The sequence below is a fragment of the Drosophila biarmipes genome, chromosome 3R (assembly GCF_025231255.1).
Source record: "Drosophila biarmipes strain raj3 chromosome 3R, RU_DBia_V1.1, whole genome shotgun sequence".
NCBI classification, from domain to species: domain Eukaryota; kingdom Metazoa; phylum Arthropoda; class Insecta; order Diptera; family Drosophilidae; genus Drosophila; species Drosophila biarmipes.
Genome location: NC_066616.1, coordinates 19,759,962 through 19,782,517, shown reverse-complemented (window position 1 = coordinate 19,782,517; position 22,556 = coordinate 19,759,962). Strand labels below are relative to the sequence as shown.

At 39.5% G+C, this 22,556-nt stretch overlaps 1 protein-coding gene across 13 annotated transcripts in view; it reads right to left on the bottom strand.

Annotated features, from left to right (window-relative positions):
* The window catches only part of LOC108024259 (sex determination protein fruitless), a 142,222-nt gene that overhangs the window by 9,706 nt on the left and 109,960 nt on the right, over positions 1-22,556 (bottom strand). For 8 of the 13 annotated variants that reach the window (XM_017094149.3, XM_050888954.1, XM_044091172.2 and 5 more), the window contains 6 exons: positions 11,925-12,072; positions 11,661-11,861; positions 10,428-11,255; positions 8,285-8,539; positions 6,346-6,478; positions 727-2,824 (listed from right to left, as the gene is read on the bottom strand). In XM_017094149.3, coding sequence (XP_016949638.1) covers positions 1,764-2,824; positions 6,346-6,478; positions 8,285-8,539; positions 10,428-11,255; positions 11,661-11,861; positions 11,925-12,072 — 2,626 coding nt within the window. In that variant the 3' untranslated portion in view covers positions 727-1,763. Of the gene's footprint in view, positions 1-726; positions 2,825-6,345; positions 6,479-7,124; positions 7,765-8,284; positions 8,540-10,427; positions 11,256-11,660; positions 11,862-11,924; positions 12,073-13,125; positions 13,180-22,556 lie in introns of those variants that run through there. The other 5 variants (XM_017094211.3, XM_017094203.3, XM_050888957.1 and 2 more) reach the window with 3 other exon arrangements.

Here is a 22,556-nt window from a genome sequence, read left to right as displayed (position 1 = left end):
GAGGTTAAAAAATGAGACAAAACAAGTAAATAATATGACTGATTTCGGATGAAGACTAAACGAAATAACTGTAGCGCAGCAACGTCGATAAGAAAAGGCATATCGTATATTGTTTATCGAAAATCGAAAGTCGCTTATCACCTATCGAACACATTTCATTCAACACCCCTCCTGCCTGGCAGAATAAAAACAAATTTAGAGGTCCTCGTCCAAAACAGAACGAGACAGACTGCATACAATATTTATATAGAGCGAGAACAAGACAGAGTGAGACAGACCGAGTTTTAGAGGGAGAGAGAAATAGAGCTATAGAGTAGGACAGATAGATCGAGTGAGTGAGTGAGTAGAGGCAAGTGTTTCGTTTAAAAAAGTTTAAATAACTAAATCAAATTTTCAATCGTTTGGCCAATTCCTGTTTTTTTTGTTCGAATTTGTAGATTTTCTCTTTTAATTTAAATAATTATACATAAATCAGAATTGTATATATTAACTTAGGTAACATAATTCTAAATTATGGGGGAGGTATTTGTGCTTAAATAGATCTTAGAAATTTCAACTTACCGTTAAGAGAGTGCGCTTGATGTTTAAATTTGGTATTTAAATTTGGATACGTTTTTTCGATTCGAAATAATTTTATGAATATTATTTATAGTTTTTTAATTGTGTTAAGTTGATTTTAGTACCTAGGGGACCTTGTTTGGTTTAATTGAATGAAAAGAACTGGAATTTGATTTGAAAGAGATTTATTAAGTAAAGTTAAAGATGTTAAATATTGATTTATCCGTTTCACATATATGTACTTGTGTATATCTGTATTTAAGTGTTAAATAATTGGATTCATTGCTTGATTGGTGTCTAGATCTAATGTTTAAGTACATTTTCCGATAAAATTTGATTTGAATTTGTTCTTTAGCAAAGCACTGACTCGTCAGTGGCTAAGTTAATAAATTATTCGCATTCTTAGCAACTCCAATCAACTTCGGTGGGTGTTTTGCCAAAGATGTGGGTAGATCAGCAGAGCGTCCAACTGCAGAAACCCGATTTTTTTCTCTGGGGGCTCTGGCCAAACGGTTTGAAATTGGACGCTATCTGAATCTTTTGCCAAACGAATTTGATCAGAAGTCAGGGCGTAATAGAGGAAATTTGTCAAAAATATTTTAGACTTATATAATTTTTTTTTAGCATCTGGTTCAAGTCTCGACTTTTCTATTATTTATTGAATTATGTTTTTGCGACCTTAGGGCCTATGGACTAGAAGAGAGATTAGCTAATATGGCACAAAATGACACGAACAAAAATTAGTCAACATTCACTACAGCACATGTTAAGTAAGTAGATAAAATAATAATAATAACTGACGCGGAAATCGATTGGAATTCTACATATAATACTTGTCAAAGTTCCCCTTCACTGAGTACTGGTCGCGGTATTTCTATATCGATATAATAATCCATTTGGTTTGCTAGTGTCCTACAAAAAAGCATCTAGAGGTTCCGACGATTTAACAATAAATAGTTCAAAGTCTTTGAAATTAACTACGTGTAGCATAGGTTTTTGTTTTTCTTTTTCTGTTTTTGTATAAGGTTTTTAAAGAGTTATATATGTAGATGTACACCCAACTGATGGCTGTTGGCTCCTCACTCTAGATTACGTATACGTTTTGCTTGATTCTGGGTTACTTAAAAACACGCTAGTTGTGAAAACCTTTCGATCTGTTACTGATTTCATTTGATTTGATTTGCTTTGCCTGCCTAGAGAAGTGATCACATATGTACATAGTGGCTAAAGAATCGATCCTTGATGTCCGCATGCTTGATCTTACAGTGGGCCTTCATATTATCCCTTCGCGTGAACTTCTGCCCGCAGACGGGGCACTCATGGCTCTGGGGTCGATGGATGTTGGCGTGGTGCCAGCGATTCGAGACGATCTTGTTGCAGCTCACGCATCTGTATAGGGTGGGCAGGGTGCCCGACAGCTGGACGAACAGGGTGGAGTAGTCGATGTTGTGATCCCGCCGATTGGCCGCCGCCGCGGCAGCCGCTGCCAAGGAGGTGGAAGTGGATCCAGTGGAACTGGAGCTGGGCTGCGGCGATACCGCCGATGTGGCCACCGAAGCGGGCGCGGATGTGGCTGATCCTGATGCCGATCCTGATATTGAAACCGATACGGATCCCGCTGCGGAGCCCGATCCCGTTGCCGATCCCGAGGCGGCGGGGTAATGCGGCGAGCTTTGCGAGTGACTGGGTGGCGGAGCTGTTGCCATGGCCAGGGGCGGATGATGGGGGTGGTGATGGTGATGGCTGCCATGCCCGTGGTAGCTGCTCAAATCCAGCTGCTGCACCGATCCATTGCTGCCCAGGTAGGCCTGATTACTGGCCACCGGCGGCGAGTAGGCCGCCTCGGCGGGGCAATCCATCAGGGCTCGATGGTGCGGATGATGCGGCGGATAGTGGGACATCAAATGCTGCTGGCGGCTGCATCGTATGGCCCGCATATTGAGCTCCTTGCACTTGTACTCGCAGTTGTAGCCACCGCCATCCACATAGATATCCGAACCCGAGGCCGAGCCGGAGGCCGCCTCCTCGTCGGGATGCGGAGGGGCATAGACCACCGCCCTTCTGTACTTGGGCGGGGCGGCATGATATGGAGCCTCCTCCATCTCCTCCGGCTCTTGGTCCTCCTCCGCATCCATGTCCCGATCGCGATCGCGATCCACAACGACCTCATCGACAACGCCTCGAGGATCGTCGTGCTCCCGATGATTGCGATCCTGTTCCCGATCCGGATGACGATCGTGCTTACTGTTAAAACACTTGACGCGACCTGCAAACATTTGCTTGGTTTCATATTAGGCGTCATCACTGTGGGGGTGGGTACTGAAGGGGTGGATATAGAGATGAGGAGGCAGGGGACTCGATCGCGCCTCTCTTGCATTCCATGCGCACAGTGGGCAGAGGGCCAATGGTTTTCGGGTGTGTACGGTGGGTGTGGATAATGTCTAAGTTCAACTAGGTAGCCACGGAAGGACAAGGCAAAAAAATATCGCGTGTTCGTAAAGTGTTGTGGGTGGGCGCCGACAAATATATACCAATTAGGGTGGGCCAATATTTTTTTCAGGAAATACCTTCGGTTAAATGTAATTAGGATAATTCTGTCTTCTTTTAAATAAAATATTTTAGCCCAAATAGACCCTCAAAGTGGAATGTTTTAACAGGAAAACTTTTTCAAATCTCAGTTTTTAAGTTATAAAATTTTCAAAAAAAAGTTTAATGAACTTCTCATAAAAATGTTGTTAATTTATTATAAAAATTTCAAAAATTAAATTTATTTTTCTATAAAATGGCCCACCCTAATATTTGTATTATGAATGGGGTATTCTGAGTGGCGGTTTCTTTTAAATGCAAGAAAATGTAGGAAAAGGCAGCTACGAAACTGGGATCAAAGTGTTTTTAAACGTTTCCGTTTCGTTTCGAGCATTTGGATTAAACTTTGTGTTTGATTGCGTGTGGTGACCAAAAGATATAAAACGTGGGGCAAAACACAAGTCAAGTGATCGGCAAGGATAATGGGGCTGGGAATCGAGGCTGAGGCAATAGCGAAGCCTGGAAATCATAATATACAGATCGATCGAAGGGGTAGGTGGGTGGAATCAAGTCAAATCAAGAGTCTTAATCATACATTTGGCAGAGTCTGTGGAAAAAACAAAACAAATCAAATCAAGGCTGGACTTAAAGCTAGGCGGCATCGTTTTTCGGATCGGCAGGACTTTATAGCTCTAAGAAAACAAATCAGCTAAATGAAATATACTTTGCATCAAAGCAAATCAATCAATCAACAGTGTGAACAGTGTGAAACGGATTGGGGGAAATCATAAGTAAATCAAAATCAATGTAAACAACTTTGGTTTCGTGTCATTTTGTGGCATCGACAATTTTTCGGTAGGGCTTATATCTTATAGTCTGGCATTGTTGTTTCTTTATAATACAGTTCTCATACACAATATTTCGGTTTGTTTTCTGGGATAACTTTCGTTTTAGTACTTCAATGTTGCAACAGATTTGTTTATGGTTTTTCTTGGTGTTTATAAGTATATATATATGGTATTTTTTAAGTATTATATCATTACACTCTTTTGTTATATTAGCAAATTCCAGTTCTTTTTGATTTTTGTTGGTTTTGAAGGTGGTGAGGGTTTTTGGGCGCTGGGTTCGGGGTTTTTCTTTTAGCTGTAAGGTAATTTCAATTTCAATTTCGATTTAATTTCATTCAAAGTTTTTGTAATCAGTTTCATGGCTGTTTTTTGGTTTTGTATCTTTTGTGCGCAATTTGGAGCCAATGTGCGAATTTTGTCGCTCTCCTTTACACTTTACCGTTACTTTGGCGGCTTCTCTCGTTTAAACATTTAAAGGATATGTGCAACACACACAGACACAAGCATACACACACACAGACAGTTAAGTACAGAGAGAGAGAGCGACAGAGAGAGAGATAGAAAGAGAGTAGGCAAAAGAAAGATAGTTGGAATACACTTAGTTAGCTTGGCAGAAAAACCAATTGAAAAAACACAGACAGTCAGTTACAGTTATCTCGTTAAAAACAGTGTGACAAAATATGGTTCAACGGATTCTTCACATCAAATCATAAATGCAGCAATGTTAGTAGAAATATCCAAAAGAGGGAAAAGTACAGTCTGTATCTGTGTGTGGGCGAGTGTTTTCGTGTGGGTGTGTTTTGTGTGTGTGTGTGTGTGAGGGGCTTGAGTTTGTGTGTGTGGAAAGAACGGAAAAAAGAACACATCGATTTTGGAAGCTTGATTTTTTTTTTAATTTCGTATTCACACTGAAAATATTTTATATTTTTTTGTTTGCTTGCTTTTTGGTTTCGTTTCCATTTCTTAGACAATAAGTTGCAACATTAAAGACGAAAAGAGATTTGGAAAAATTTTACAGGGTTTTCATGTATATTTTGACGGAATTGAATTTATTTTTTCAGCAGAGTTTTTAAAATAAAGCACAGAAAGGAAGAATGAGTAATAAATAAAATATAAAATAATTGGGAATAAATTTAAACGAGAAGCTCTAGGAAATTAACTACGCGTGTGTCTAATGAAATTAATGTGAACTTGAAATTCGTTACTTGTTTATATTGTATGATATTATTTTTATTATTTATAGGTGTTTGTTTTTTGTTGTAGTGTACGCCAATTGAGATATTTGTTTCTTTTTGGATGACAACGGAGGCATTTTGTTCTAAAAACTAAGGTATTTTTTATTGTTTTAGAATTTTTGAACTGACTTAGGACTAGTTATGGCTGCATGAACTAGGTAAAATCAATTGATAAGTGTGTGTGTGTGTCTATGTCTATTTATAGGCGTCATAAAACATGCAACATGCGGCAAACATACGGCAAAAGACCAGAATCGCAATCGAAACTACGATCCAGCCCCGGCTCAAATGGAAAACTCGTCCTAAAAGCTAGATTTACGTTTATATATCAATATAGAATACCATAAGATACAAACAACAAAATAATAAAGATATGCATGTAGAGAGATATTCTGGTAGGAGAGGTGTTGATCTGTTGCTCTAGCTAGCACTTGGGTCTTACTTCTCTTAGGTACTATCATTCGGAATATGTCCATAAATACATAGCACAAATAAGGGTACTGTACTTACAAAAGCATACAAAATAGAGGTATTACTTGTCTCAGGGTTTTGAAAAATGGGGAAGGGAGTATGGGGTATAGTTTAATGCATGCAGGAAGTTTCGGAAAGTAAACATATAAATTGGAGATTGATGGAGTTATTCAGTTCAGTTTAAATTCAACAGATTATATTTTAAGCCTCACTTTCATCTCCAATGTATACTTGTACTTTCTGGGGCACTATGGGGAATCTCCGGGGGTTTAATCTACTTAACTATATATTATAATAGATTTCTCATTGGGGTTAGATTTTAATTACGGGGCAGGGGGCAGTAAAGGAACGGGAATTGAGCTACAAATATTCTACAATTTTCTTTACAGTTTCTCAATATAAAAATATATATTTTTTGGAAGGGGTTCTCGCTTATCTTGAACGCATGATGGAAACAAAGTTGGTTAAACGAAAAAAAATTGTTGTATATCAACCAAAAGCTAATAACAAATTACATACGCAATATACAGATACATAAGGTAAGATATTCTTTCGTTTTTCGAGTGCGTTAGGTATTCAAAAGCTCAGAGAGAAGAAGATTCTTTTGTGTGTGGTTTACTTGTAGTAGTTGTAGTTGTAGTGGTGCTAGCTCGGTTCTGGCTAAGGCTAAATGGCTAAATGGCAATGCTCAGTGGTCAACTACTCACCGTCGATATTGTCCGTCTGATCCAGCTGCAGCTGTTTGGTATCATTGTGCTCTTCCCGCGCATCTGCTGCTTGCAAAGCATGCTGCGTCAGCAGAGTCGACATGTCCTCCGCGTGCATCTTCAGGGCGGCACTCTTAAGTGGCAGCAAGAAAGTGGGAGAGAGGGTAAAGGGGATATAGTAATGTAGGCCAGTGGCTTCTATAAAGCTCAATTTTTCTACGGATTTCCCTAAAGGTTTTGAGAAAGCACGCTAAAAGCATGCTTTTCAATAAAAACGTCAGTATTTACATTTTTTTCATTAAAAAAAATTAAATATATTGCCTTCAAATTTTGTTGAACAACAACAATTTCGTTGCCTAAAAATGTATCTATCCTTTTTTACCAATTGCAAAATGCTACCACACTTTTTAATTTAAATGAATTCCTTTTATTCTGGGGGTTTAATCTAACGTCAGTATTTACATTTTTTTCATTAAAAAAAATTAAATATATTGCCTTCAAATTTTGTTGAACAACAACAATTTCGTTGCCTAAAAATGTATCTATCCTTTTTTACCAATTGCAAAATGCTACCACACTTTTTAATTTAAATGAATTCCTTTTATTAATGCTTCTTGTGCAGTTGTTCAGTTTTTTCCAAAGCAATATGCTAACAAAGCATCCTTTTTTGCTCACAGCTGCTGCCGAGTTCTTAGGTCACTAACCATATTTTATTGTTCATACATTAATTTGATTAACAAGGTTTAATGCTAAGCCCTAAGGCTAATCCTGAGCGGTGTGTGGGTTATGGGGTGTGGAGTCCTTCTTGAGGACCTGTCTCTAGGCGCTGTTCTTGCCAACATTTATGGTGATGATGTCGGGGGAACGCCGCTTGCTGCTGCTGCCACTGGCACTTCCACTTGGGGTCGGATGCTGATGCTGCTCCTGGAGCTCACGTTCGTAGCACAGGCGATGCGATTTGCATTTGTTGTGATGGTTGACGATCTCCAGGCGGAAATTGGAGTTGCCCTCCACAAAGGAGGTGCGTATATCGGCCAGCTCGCCGCTCCACTTGCGGCAGTGTCGGCAGAACATGGTATTGGCCCGCTCATCGTACTGCAGCCACTCGAACTGGTAGAGCCAGTTGGCCCTGAAGCGGCCACTTTTCCGAGAGCCTCCTCCGCCAGAACCCGATGCTATCGCCGGACTTGGGGATTTTCCCACCGACTGGAGGTGTTGCTGCTGCTGCTGCTGCTGGTGTTGCTGTTGTTCCTGATGTTGCTGCTGCTGGGCCAGCAATCTCTGCATGGCCGAATCCAAGCCCTCGTTCTGGTAGTGCAGTTGCAAGCTCTTCAGCTGAGCCTCCACCGCCTGGTGCAAGAGCATTTGGTGCATGGACTTGTTGCCAGTGCTACCTAAAAACGCCTCCGACTTTTTCACCTACACGCCGGATTGAGAAAAGTGTGTTGTTGTGCAAAACATGGTTCTGATAGAAGGAAGGATTTCTGTGGTCTTTACTTTACTTTATCCGCAGCATTGTTGAGATTTTTTCTTTTTCTTTGGCCGATATTCCGCTTCGAATTTGGAAAATTCAATAAAAACGCAATTCACCAATCCTTCGTTCTGCTCCCACATTGCTTTGATTTGCTTAAAGTTTTAATGGGAATTTTGTACAATTTTTTGGGCCAGCCTGAGCATGGCTGTCTCATGTATTTTTCGGGCAGCATTTTGCAATTGGCTAGCTTAGAGGTAACACATTTGGATGATTTAATAAAAAAGGTTCTGTACAATAGCTGGAACCATCGAACCGGTTCAAAAAAAGAAAAAACCTTAACAAACTAAACGATGCAGCAACAAAATCATAATCGAAATTCAATCAAAATTGAGATGTACTCTGTTTAATCGACTAATCTGATCTGACAGGCTAACTAAACTAAGCAGTCATATTGACTGGACTTACCGGCAAGTAATCGGGCGGCAGGGCCACATGGTGTTCGCGATGCTGCTGCTGCTGCTGGGCGTCCATCAGCTCCTGCTTGATGCTCAGGGACTGGCCCAGGCCGCTGAGGGCACTGGCCGCGCCCACATTGCCCCCACCGCCGCCCAGGTGGACGCTGGTGGTCATCGAGAGCGGCGAGTCGTGGCGACCGCCGGCGTCCTCCGACTCCGATGTGCTGCCGCCCGTCTTGGGCACGGGACTCGACTTGAAGTTGGCCTGCAAAAGGTTAATAACAGAGGGTTAAAAAAAACACTAATAACAGAGCAATCATTCTTAAGGAATATAATCCCGACAATAGTGAACAATCTAAATCAAACAAACCCTAACTCTAAAATCTATCAAAAACTTAAACAAATTCTTAACTTTTCTGATTAATTATTCGTTGTTTAGGTTTAAATTTAAATAACTAACTGGGTTCTATTACAAATGCAAGTAAAATGGTCCTTATCATTTGAATTTTCAACGACTTTGACAAATTTTAAATTAAATCTTCATAATAATATGTTCACAGATTAAAATTTATTTAAAATATTTTCAGCTTTAGGTGTTGATACGTTGATACTTTTTGTTTATTTTAATATATATAAACATATTTAATTCAGGAAAATAGTTAACTTAGAGATTTTTCAACGAAATTTTAATTATGTATTTGTTTGTTTATAATATTTAATTTTTAATCAGCGTAGACATATATTTTTTTTAATAATTTTTATATTATTTTGTTGATATATTATAGTCTACTTTTCCTTTTGAAAACCTTTTGAAAGAGTGTACAGAAGCCACCTGAACGGCACGTGAGAGCAGCAACGGAAAGGAAAGGGAGAGCGGCACGTGCCCAGCCCACAAAAACTCACACCCGCTGATAACAGACAGAAATAGCTGCCGAAAACACCAGCACAGCACTATTTGATCGCAGATCAGCGCCCTCCGTTGATACCGCAGTCATGTGAGCGAGTGGAGCGTGTGCCCCTCGTATCGCAAGTGCCAAACATAAATGTTGATATTGTTTGTTTGTTTGCCCGCCGCTGCCACCACCCCTCCCCAGACGATGGGCGAAAAGTTTGGCAAGCTGATGGCAATACGGCACGAAGGCCAGCCCAAGTGTAGTGTGCCTAATATAGTTATACGGGAGATAGATAAACTCTAAAACCGAACCGGGTTTTTCCAGATTTTATTGAGCTATGTTTGGACTGTAGAAATCACTAAGACAGGTGGGAAAATTCCTAATGTTTAGTCAACGTTTGTTTGTTTTCTAATTTTTAAGAAATATAACAGTGAACCAACCCAATTACTTGGAAAAATAAAATAGGAACTAATAAAAATGTAATGATACAATTAAATTGTTTTATGAAAATAACAAAAGCTTAACAAACCGAGTATAAATTTAATAACTACCATGAATGGCCATATCAATCTTGGCAAACACTTTATTCAATTTTAATAACATAATTATGCTGTAACTAATAAGCATTTGACGCCCGTTTGGATGTGAGATAATTTCTAATTAATTTTAATTGTCAGGCAATTAAAGTGCAAACCGCAAAAAAAGCGTAGCTTTTAAATTTCAAATGCGGAATTGCTGACTGACAGAGCTGGCAAATTGTTTAGGTATGTTTGCGGGAAACAAAAAACCAGAAACAGAGGTAATTTAATTACGAGGGCAGAAAGAGCTGGCCAATAAAACAATTAAATAAACACGGAAGGCTAGCCGCGGGGACTAGGCTAATATTTTATGCAGCAGCCTGCGTAGGTTTGTGTTTTTTCAAAATAATGTTTTTGAAGGTAATTGGTTGTAAAAAATATATTTACTCTTATTATGAATATAAATAAATTTAAATTTGCATTTTTTTTAAATCTTTAACACTTATTTTCTATGCCTGAACTGAAAAAACTTAATATTAAAATATCTAGAACCACATTGCGTATACGTAATATAAGTCGCTCGAAAATTAAGTATACGCATAATCTCTGGTTCCTGAAATACTTTAATAATAACCATATAACTCGAGCCTATTTTGTTCTAATTGTTATGATAGAGTGAATTTAGGGTCGCATCCCAAATTATTTCCTAATCTACTGTGGTTTAATGGATTTATTAGCTCACCTGAGAGTCCTGCGGGTAGTGCCTGTCCTGGTGGCTCGAGGACAGCGAGTTATCACAGTTGGATGATGAGTTCTTACGTCTGCGCTTACTACTACTCAGCTGATCCACCGGCGTGGTGGACAGCTCCCTGTCCCTGTCCCGCTCACGCTCGCGCTCTCTTTCCCGCTCCCGTTCGCGCTCTCTGCTGTTGTGGCGCTCCCTATTGTTGTTGTTGTTGCTGCTGCTATTGTTGTTGTTATTATTATTGTTGTTGTTGTTGTTGTTGCCGGTACTACTGCTGTTGCTGTTGTTGTTATCCTTGTTGCTATAATCCAGCTGCAACAGATCATCGCGACTATCCGTCCGCTCGAGGGTGCCGCGCTCGCTTCCCCGATCGCTGCATCCGTCGGCGCTGGCACTTCGATTGGCGGCCGCTGCCACGGCCGCTGCTACCGCCGCAGCCGCTGCCGCTGCACTGGCGCTGCCCACGCTCGGAGATCGTTCGCCGCCGGTGGGCGTGGTCAAGCCCAGGGCGACGGCGGCCGCATTGACATTGCCGCCTGCAGCTGCAACCGCTGCTGCTGCCGCCGCCGCCGCTGCTGCCGCCGAGCTGCGTTCGCTCATGCTGCTGCTGCTGCGCTGCGTCAGCTCGTCGCGCAGATCCCGCTCGCAGCGGGAGCGCAGGGAGTCGCGGGAGTCGCGCATCGCATCGGCCACGCCCCCAGCGCCGCCCATGCCGCCGGTGTAGTTGCTCGGGCCACGGCCGGTGGGCGAGCTGGCCGCCGAATCGCGCAGCTTGTCGCAGTCGGAGCGGTAATTCAGATTGTTGTTATCTGTGAGACCACGCACCTGCAAAGGTTCCAAAAAAATGTGTTTTAATAGGAATCTATAAAAAGCCAAAAGTGCCTTTGCGAATTGGGGTATTCCCAAAATTTGTACAACCAAAAACCTGTTGTCTGAAATGTTTAAATAAGTCAGAATAATAAATGTCCAAAACTTAAATTTTAATAAACTTTGGGAATTTTAAACTTTTTATATTTATTATATATAATCATTCTTTTTTCTAATATTTGTGATTATTTTAATTAATTTAATATTTTTATTTTGAACATTAAATACTAATACTTTTCTTAAAGTTAGAAAACAACAAAATAACCAAAATTAAAAAAGAAGAATAAATATTAAATAACTACAATTTTTAGCCAATTTTTTGGACCTACAAAATATTATACTCGGTTTCCTATCAACACACACCTGCAGGCTCTCGGCCGTTTTGAGAAACATGGGCAGCGAACTCTGACCCACGTTGACCTCGCCCTTGTACATGAAGTCGAGCAGCGAGCGCATCTCTGCGTATCTGACATCTTTCAAGTAGATGATGGGATGTGGGTGCTGGTTCTGCAGGAAAATCGTCTCGAAATACGGACTGCAGGCTGACAGTATGGTTTGGTGAGCCTGCAAATGAGATTGTTTTTTAGTTATGTTTATTAAATATTTGAAAATATTCAAAGGTCCCACCTTGACTGTTTCGCCCTCGCAGGCGAGCGTGACATCGCATAGCGCCTCCCGCTGCAGCAGTGAGGTGAGCACGCCGGTCAGATTTGTGGGATGATTGTTCCAGCGCAAGCAGAATTGCTGGTCCATCGCTCCTTGGTCAGTGTTGTACCTGTAAGGTGGAAAAAAGTTGCATAAGTAAGTGACAAAGTTTTTCAAATCTACCAAATTATCTTGGGCTTGGCAAAACAATTTGATTGATGTTATTAAATTCGGTATTTTTAAGATATTTCTATTTTATTTTCTATTTTAAAATATTACTTAAAACCAGGATTCATTTATAAATCGAATGCACTTAGTCCTATCGGGTATAAGAAAAATTCCTAGTATCTACAATAATGTTATATAACATTTTTTGTACTATAAGCTTACAAATATGTTTTATTTGAGGCATCTTTTAAGTAAAAATTAAAAAAAAAACAAGTCAAAGCAGTTTCAATTAGTAGACTTAAACTTTGGACCTATCTCCCTATTAAATTTATTTCCAGGGCGTTCCATTTTCGTATCATTTCCAAAGCGGAAACGGAAACGGAAGCAATTCGCTCTCATCGAACCCGTTATCGTTATCGGCTGCCGCTCTACATTTATAGCCAGCAAATGTGGGCGTGTGTAACGTGTACAAGAAATACCAATGATAATTTGTCATTGAACACAATTGCTCATTACAATTGCCAAATGCTCGGGGCTGTTCTCAATTATTTATTGCATTTCCGGTTCCCGATAACAAACCGCACGCACGACGTGTGTGTGTGCGTTGTAGCTGTTGTTGTTGTGGCTGGTGCCAAAACTCCAGCAACTCCACAGTTGCGTCTGTATTAGAGTGTTAATTGCCATTTGGCCATGTTGCCGCCATGTTTGGCTGCTGGCTAACTGTTAATTACTCGGCCAAATAGACGAGCAATCCATGCAAATTTGGTTGACATACCGAGCGAAGGGACTGGCGGCATAATGGATGGTTTTTGTGGCTTATCTATCGCAAAATTTATGGAGCCCTCTCACACCCACTTACAGAGCTGCCCAAGAATGGAGTTGGGGTGATATTTCTTTATTACATTTGGGAAACCGGGAATACGCAGCCTAATCTTAACGGCCTTTGGCCAAAGTTCTGCTGGGGGCTTACGGGGGCTAACACTTTTGGGGCTAGGCTGAGGAATTTGATAAGAACCTCTTTTGTTTTTTGCCAAGTTGCTTCCTTTGTGCTAGCTTAATTAGAGTTGGTGTATTATAGAAGGAATAAATAATATGATATGATATAAAATGCACAGCTCGGAAATAGTAATACATTTTGACATTAAATAAATATCAACCTTGATCATAAAAAAGTATCTTCTGTAGATAGTAGTTTAGTAACAAAAATGAGATTTTCTAAAAAAGAGGGAAACTAAGAGAGAGTGAGAGCTTTAAGCTCTTGCCGGCGACGCTGAGCGCTTAACAAAATAAATAAACAAAACGTCAAAGAACTTTTTCGCAAACCGAAATGTTGACCGTGAGAAAGAGGCTTCCCAGGCAGAGTGAAAAGGAGGGGGAGAGGCGGACAGAAAGAGACCGCACGAGTGGGGAAGACAGAGAAAGAGAGAGCGAGAGTATGGGGGCGCGCGTGCGAGAGAGATTAGATCGGTGGGGCATACATACATGTGTACTTATGTGTGTTCCATGGCAATAATAACAATTACAGGGGCCGCTGTCGTAAGCGTTTTTTATTGGCGATCTTCTCTCTCTTTCCACTCTTCGCCGCCCACCACCCTCTCCCTATTTCTTTCTTTGTTTGATTAGCTTTCGAAAAAAATCGCACATAAGCCAAATCACCTAAAAAATAAACTTTCATTTTCATTCTCCCCCCTTTCTTGCATTCCTTTTCCTGTTTTTTCTCTTTTTTAAGGGTCTACAGGCCTTGTTTTTGTTTTATATCTGCATTATTCAATATGTATTCTGCATTTTTAATTCGCACATTTCGCAAGACAATGTTGTGCATTCCATTTTTGAAATTCCAATTTCACTGAATTGAATTTAATTTCGCAATTGTGTGTGGTATGATACAATCACGTGTTCTATAACGATTTACTTAGCATTTCTTATCGATTTCTAAGTCATTGAAGAATAAAGTACACCAGCACTTTATGAAGTTTTCTGTTTCATTTAAAAAATTCAATATTTTCTTAAGCTACAAATGGCTATAAACTTTTGATAAGATATAGTTTATACCACAACTATAGAAAAGTAATAAATCATTGTGCCCAAAAAGCAAAGGGAAACCCAAAAGTTATCTTTTTGATTGTCACTCACAAGTCAGTAGAAAACTGATTCATAAAATGAAAATAAAGTTTACTCAATAAACTAACACCAGTAGACACTTTATAGGGATTAAGTAGTTATCACTTGGTAGGAATGTTGTCAAACTTAACTTTTTGGTTATTACTGCTATCAGTTGAACGCATAGGTAATTTCGTAATAATTTAGTTAAATTACAGAAAGTTCAACCCATATAAAATATTATGATATACTTAAGAGATCGATTTTAAATTTGAAGAGGGCTACCAAAAAGTTATTTATTTTGCTTTCTGCGAAATCCGGTTTTGCAGCTGTCACAAAACCAACTTGTACCGCCCATAAATCATTTTGTAAATATAAAATCTCTTTTAATTGTGTCATTCTAGCTTCATTTTTTCTTGATACCTTTACTGGCCATTTATTTACAAAGTCGGGAAAGTTGAAAAAAATATAGAACGCAACGTAGTCAGCGCCGGCGCCAGAGTAAAAAAAAAACACCAACCAAGCAATTTCAACGTATTGTGCTTTTTATAAACATTTTTTTTCATTCAATTTCGTTTTCGTTTACGGGCGGCAGTGCAGTTGACGTCGCCGTCGACGTCGCCGTTGCATGCGATTGCAGTTTTTATTTACACTTGCGCTTTCAATGCAAATTTGCTATGAATGCAAACACAAAGTTGCTGCCGCTTCTCCGATTGTTCTGTTTAATTAATGAGAACTTTTACTTTCGACGGTAGCAGCGTCCACTGCGCTTACGTAAATTGTTTGAAAATATTTTAGCGCTTATCAGCGAGAGCGTTAGCTCTTGGGGGCGGGGCAGGGGCGGCAGAGGGGCGGGGGCGGTAAGATCAGCAAATTGCGCAATATGTTAAATGCCGCTCAACGCAAGCGTCTGCTAAAACGTGTTGCTGTAACGCTTGGCGAATCAATATCAAGATGCAGATACAAAACCCCAGATACAGATAAGAGGCAGAAGAAAAAGTTTAATGGGGAAAAAAAACATTTTGTCACGCGTCAACAGCATACTTAGATAATCAGCGCTAACTGCCAGTCCACAGTGAGCAAATAAAGGTGCTTAAAGAAGACGAAGGTGGAGTACCCTTAATTTTTTGTATGAAATATATAAATAGGTTCTTTGGAAAAACAATTTTAAAATATATTTTTCCTCAAACTCTTAGCAGTCAAAATTTTTTATCTCAGTAAAACCTTTATAAATATAGACCCTTAAAAAAGAGTTTCACAATTTTTTGTATCTTTAAACATTCAATAATCGATTTTATAACTCAATTTTCTAATTACTTTAATCAAATTATTCGAAAACTGAATAAGTTATCAACAGATAGACCTTCAGTTTTCAGCAACATGAGATAACTACCAAAAATCTTAAACAAAGTTGATTATAATCTTAAAAATATCTATCTACATTTCAGAACCAAGTTTAAAGTTAAGGAATTGTATTTCAAAAAAATATTTGACATCGCAAAAATAATGTGTTCCTATGTATCATTAGAAATATATGATCGTTTTTTATGGATAAAACAGTTCACCCTGACTACTAGACAACCCTCACACCCTAACTGAAATACCCTTCTGTGAGGGTATACAAAATGTAATACATACTTATGGGGCGCACGGGGCGTATCAGTAATGGCCTTCAACTTTCAGTTAGTGCTGCCTTATCGTGCGAGACTGCGACGCCGGCAGCGCGCCGACGGCTCTGCCAGCGCTGAACGCTCAGCTGTAAGCGAATTAGTTTTTTCTTCAGCTTTTTTTGCTGTTCAATTTACACGTTCTAAATAGTTTGCGCAAAGCCAAATGAGTATGTGTACACTTACGTGTATCCGCGAGATACGCGAGCGGGCGAGCACTCACACAGACACTCGAACTGCGATAATAATTATAAATACAAAGTAGTTTGTTGATATTTGTTGTTGCCTGCCGCTGACGTTTGACGTTTGTTGATCTTCTCGTTTTTTTTTTTGTTATTGCTGCTAGTTTTCAATTTTCGCTTTGCTGTTTATCTTTTGCTTTAGAACTTTACATGTTGGCGTAGGTTGTTGTTGCTGCCGCTGTGCGCGTTGTAAATTTACCGTTGCGAGTTCAACGAACGCGAAAAAAACCTGGCTAGAAATAATGAGCGCCCACATGGTCATTACATGGCTTTTGTATCCGTATCTGTCAGCGAAAGATAGCCCAAAAATGTTGTTTTTTATTTTGGCGCCAAGGCAGCCGAAAAATATTTATAACAAGTTCGTAATTGATTTTTTTCCTCACTTCAAGGCGGGTTGTAAATTTGTTATGAGTTGAACATTTGTTTTTCCTAATAAATAACTTAAGATTGTTTGTGTAGAAATGGATTTTAGGCTTAAGAAAATGTGGTTTTAAAAAATATTCTCAACATGACTCAAATTTCTCTATAACTCCAGTGTTTCAAGCTTGTTTTCTTTCTGGGAATAAATAATATTAGCAAGGATTTGCTTATCGTTTTTTTTGTATGTTAAATGTTTTCTACTGTAATACATAGACTAAAAAAAAAACAAAAATAAAATGACTATACTTTTACTCGTTTTATTCTGCCCTTCGATAAACCAGAGCGGTTATAAATCACTGGAAATCGCAAGAGTGGAGATGCGTTTGTTCAGATAGCCAAAACGAATATTTTAAATTTGCTAATGCACACAGATACGCTTTCAAACACAGATACAGACAGGGTGATGCACAGATACAGATAGACACTTGCAGAAGGCAAACGAGATCAAGATTAGCGCGTTCGCGGTTCACCTTGACTCAATGGTCAAATGTGCAAAATGCCGCAAAGTAAACTTTGAGCAACAACAACAGCCACAGCAACGGAGGCTTTAATGAATCAGCCGGGCCAAAAGCGTTTGCCAAAGGTTTGGACAGCTTGTAAAAGATGAAGGTCACCGGTTACAGATACAGATGGACGATAGACCCATAGACTCGTAGATACAGATACAGCTACAGCTGCAGATACGGCCACGCCAGATCATGATTGATTAAGCGCGGCCTGTAAGCTGAGGCCAAAAACTCCATTTAGCCTTTTGGCTCGAGGCTTGGCTTGGCTACGATCGCGAAAAAATGAAAATAAATAAAAAGCCAGCAAAATGTTGAGCAAGGTCAACTGTAGGAGGTTACTGGTACTGGATACTGGGCACTGGGAAAATAGCTAATGGCTATTAGCCGGGCCTAACTGGGTCATAAGCCGGATTTCTCCGGTGGGCGAAGTTGTGGGAGTGAGGGATATTAGGGTAATGGGTTCGCTAAATTGATTTATGCACGTGTTTGCCGAACTAAATCAAATGTTTGCCTGCTTAATTATCTTTGGGCTGTAGGTATTGGCATCTGGGTTTTTAAAGCCCATAAAGGTACCCCAAAAAGCTGTTAAAGTAAGCTATGAAATAGAGAGGAGGTACTCAGTACTAATGCAAATCGCGAGTTATAAATTTCAATAAAAATAAAATAGTATATAAAAAAAATAATAAAATAAAATGTAATACTACTATTCCTAATACTACTACTAATGCTCACCCAAAAATCCCCTACTTGTGCAATTTATTTGCTAAAATTCAATTAACACATTTTTCCTCATCCTAATTAATTTGTTTACCACTTCATTGTTCCGAGCGTTTGTTAAATGCGTCCCACTCTGATTTAAAATTGCATGGAAATATAAAAAATGTGCAGTTTTCCAAGGCGTGTTTACATGGCGACCAGCGAGCCAGCAGATATAATAATTTAACTTGTCGCTCATTGAGGGGATATTTTTAGAGAAATGCATTATTAAGCAGCGGCGGCACAAGAGTCCATATATCCAGGGGTGCCGGCGGGATGCTGTAGAGGGGGGTCCACCGAAGATACATTTTACATTTGTCAGATACAAATGTGTTAATTGCCTTGCAGTGCGTGCGGTGCAGTCCGCGGCCAGGAATAGAACGCCCACACACGCGAAACTGTTTATGCCGCTTACCCGCCCATGAGTAAAAGGGGGTTAGTGAAAGGGGGGTGGTGGGGGTGGAGCGGTGTTGGGGCATCAGGGATGCAGACATTAGTGCGAAACTGTGTCGAGCAGCGTGTGGGCGGCCAAGAAGTGCGAAATTGTGTAAAAGGCGACAAATGAAATTAGCCGACTGCTCGCGCCTATCAGATATATCACTGGAGAGGGGGGCGTGGCGGGTCGGAAAATGGGGAAAGGGGCATGGAGGCGGTCGCAAAAGAGGCCCCCATAGCACAGCCTGAGTTATGATCTGAGGTGAATTGGAATTGCCACTCGTTAGCAGGTCATGATGATGTCATCCCCAACTACTCTCAAACGATCTTTTTACAGGGAGAAAAAATGTATTTAGCTTTAAATTCTCAGATTTGATAGAACTCATAATAAAAAAATTTAAATGAATTAGAGAAACTTAAACTTAAAAAATTAAAGAGGCTGCTTGAAAAAAATAAAATTGAAAGTCTTATAATGAGAACTAAATAATTAATATTGAATTGATAATATTAATGGAAATATATATATATTTCATGTTATCCTAGCAAAAAAACATATTTGACAATACTCTTTTTATAAAAAAAAGGGGATAAAAAAATAAATAATGAAAACTATTTGATAAAGTTCTTAACTTTAAATCAAAAATAAAAATATTTTTTAGGCAGAAGATTGAATAAATTTAACTAAAGCGAGACATAGAATGCCAGAAAAAATGTATAAGTTTTAATTAATTAAGTTGCTTGTTAACTGATTTTTCTCCCAGTGCAACTGGTTATTCTCCCATACTGACTCACTGACAGCCAACGCTTGTAACGACTACAGTTACGCGGCGGCGGATTGTGGGTGCTGGTGGCCAATGGCCATAATCTGGAATCTAGCCAAGGGGCACCAACCAGCAGCCACTCGATCGCGCTTGGGTTTTCAGCTTTCAAGTGCCCCGCTGTCCGCCACTCGAGGAGCTGTCTTCGATTCTCGAAATCCGCCGTGGGCTGAACCGGCGACTCGATTTTGAACGACTTTTACAAGAATCTTCAGCTGTCATCGAGTTGCTATTGTCTTTTCTAGGGATTTTTCTTAAACTGGTCAAATTTTAAAAAGGGTATAATAAAAGAATTTATCTTTATTGAAGAGGAAGGTAAATTCTTCTACCTTATTTCCCTCAATTTCTGTAAGTTTTGTGATTTATAAATCCTACTTTCTACCATAGAATATTAAGTTCCTTAGTATCCAGCAAAGGGCTTTTGCTGGCTCATAAAAGGCAATAAAACTCTCCAACGCTTTATTGGCTGCTAAACGAAGAGCTTTTGTCGATCGTGCTGGCTGAATTAAACGGGGCGTATGCTTAATATATATTGCGCATACGTCACGTGGTGCAGCGGCGCAACTCAATTAGCAGGCAAATTGCATTTATCGAAATAATCAAAACGAAATTCATTTCGATTAAATTTAGCAAATACTTTTTAGTTGGCAAGCATAAATGGCCGGCGCACAAGAACAATTACGTCAAGTGTCTGTGGTCAGAGACACTCTCTGGGCAATTAAATGCGCCAATTTTGCCCATGCAAATGGTATATATATGCAAAAAAAGTAAAGATGATGCACAAATTCTGACATCTTTCGGCTTCAGCTTGGCGTGGGCAGCCGAAAGAAATGCTCGAGTAGCTCGCCAGATTCTGTGGCCGTATCTTTTTTGTCCATGCCTCGGATATTTGCAATTACAATGACACGCGGATGGAGAAGAAAGGCAGGGGAATGGCGCAGAGGTGGACTTTTTCGCTGACTGACCCAAATTCGACGAACACACTTAGAAATTGTCTATGAGAGAGCAGCGACAACAACTTGGATAGCACTAAGTACACGCAAACAACATGACAAAACAAACAGACGCGCGAAGGCGTATATACCTATAGAAATACATACATGTATCTCCGTACCTATAGATGCGGTGCGCGTATCTGTGTGTGTGTGGGCCCACTTAAACCCTGCGAAAAGCAACCTCAGGCACATGAGCACATAAGCAAGAACCGACAATAAACACCAAGGCACCAGCAAAATAAACGAAACTCTTGCCGGCTGACAAATCGCGCGCGCTTCTGCGTGGGCAGACCTTATAGACGGTACGCTACGGTCCTCTACCTCCCCCAATCCTCCGACTCAGTCCTCTGGCAACGTCGATCGCAGACATGTGGCCCTAATTCATGCAAAAAAAAAGAAATACACGAACAACTACCAAATATTGGGCAACATGTGCCACTGCCTTGGGGGCTGCGAAATTCCCAAGGTGTTCGGGAAAAGGCAACTTACATCCAACCTTTTAAATTACATTTTCCAGAATAAATACATTTTTAAAACCGAAAAACTGAGAACTGATTAATTTTTATAATATTAATAATTTATAATAATAAAAAATAAAAATAAAATCTTTGCACCATTATTTAAAATTAAGGGGGACTTCTTTATAAAAGTTTAAGAACCATTTTAACTTTTGATATAATAATCCATAATAGGATTTAAAAAAGTTGTTAGGTTGCTTAGTTACTAAAGTAATAACTCAAGTGAATTGCTATTAAACCCACTCTTCCCATCGATGAGTTCTAATATTAAACTTGACCAACAGAACACACCCCTTAAAAAATAAGTGCTATTTATAGATGCAGAGTTCTCTAAACGCGCAAATTATAAATATGCAACCCATTGAAGCAAACAAAATAATTTATGTTTTTGTTTGCAAATACTTGGGAGGTATTCGCATTTGGCATGTCTTCCGATTCCTGAGGTGGGCCAATACATAAACATACGTACAGCTACTACGGAGCTTTCATCCTCCGCTGCCCTCACCATCGTTTCAAGAATGTATTTATAAGTTTGCCGCGAAATACACGAAAATAACCTAAGGGAGCCGAAAAAAGGAGGCAAGAACTCGGAGCGAGCAAGAGATGATCCTCCCCTAGGGAAAAAGTGAACAAATGGGGATCAGATTGGCCCTGGGTTTGGGCTGATATGTGTGCCACACACACGGACAGACAAGCCACCCAATAGGGTGGACCAACCCTCCTTGCCAATCGCATTCGCCTTATACAACAACATCAGCGTATTTACACAGTTGTGCGAACTGAATTCGCACTGAGAAAATGTTTTCGCTGCTTCGCCTCATATAAATACAAATCACAAAAAAAGAAGGTGTACAATAAATAAATTGCATAAATACATAAATAAATAAATAACACACTGCGAAAAGGTAACAATGCAGCGCTTTTGTGTGTTAGAACAGCGCTGTTGGTGCTTTGTTCTTTATTATTTTAAAGGCACAATTTTAGGTTTTCTTTTCTGTGCGAGAATGGAGTGAAATGCGTTAAAAACTAAGTTTTTTAAAGAGAATTGGTTTTTGTTGAAAATAAATCAAATGATATTAATAAATATTTTTTTATTAATTATATAATTAATTAATTAGATAGATAAGAGATTTTCCTTGCTGTGGTATGGTGTCTTAGCATTTATTCACGTTTTACTGGATGCAAGATCAAACACAAGCTTTTCATAACTGATCTGTCTTTTTTTAATCTATGTATATAATAAATATTTTACTAACATATATATTTTATGTAAAAATTTCAGTTAAACCAAGTTCCAAATTAAGTTAATAAAGAAAAGTGGAACTATATAATCTATTCCGATTTTTACGGCTTCAAGATCTAAGCTGTAATCCATCTTTTCCTTAAAGGATATGTTTTTACTTAGAGGGAAATTCAGAAATATCAATAAATATTTCCTATAAACTTGAAATATTACAAATCACGATAAGAAATTTCATAAGTTATGGTATTGTTTTTAAAATTCCCAGGATAACCGAGTTCCTCATGTCGTTATCACACAACATTACTTATATAATAAAGTGGAATTTGGGAACTGTTCGCGCTGCTACGGTTCCGCGAACTTTATGAGGAATTCCTAACGACGCCGTTAAATTTAATTTTTCCTCAACTTAATAGATTTTGACCCCCAATGTGATCGTCTAGGGCCCGCTGATCAGTGATCACCCATCCCGAAGATAACCTATCTTGTGGGTTTTTTCGCAAACGTTTCGATTATTTTCTTTGTACTATTTTTTTGCTGGCTGGGTGGGCTGCGAAGGGGGCGTGGTCCGTGCTCGTTTGCCTTTAATCTAAATTGGCACATAGTAATGAGTGTGTGTGTCCGTGCGTGCCAGTGTGCGAATGGGCGAGTGTGATTGCGATGGTGATGGTGATTGCGAGCATGAGCGATCGCCCATGTCTTCCATATAGAATATAGAGTATAGAATGTGTATGTACACACTGTACCTA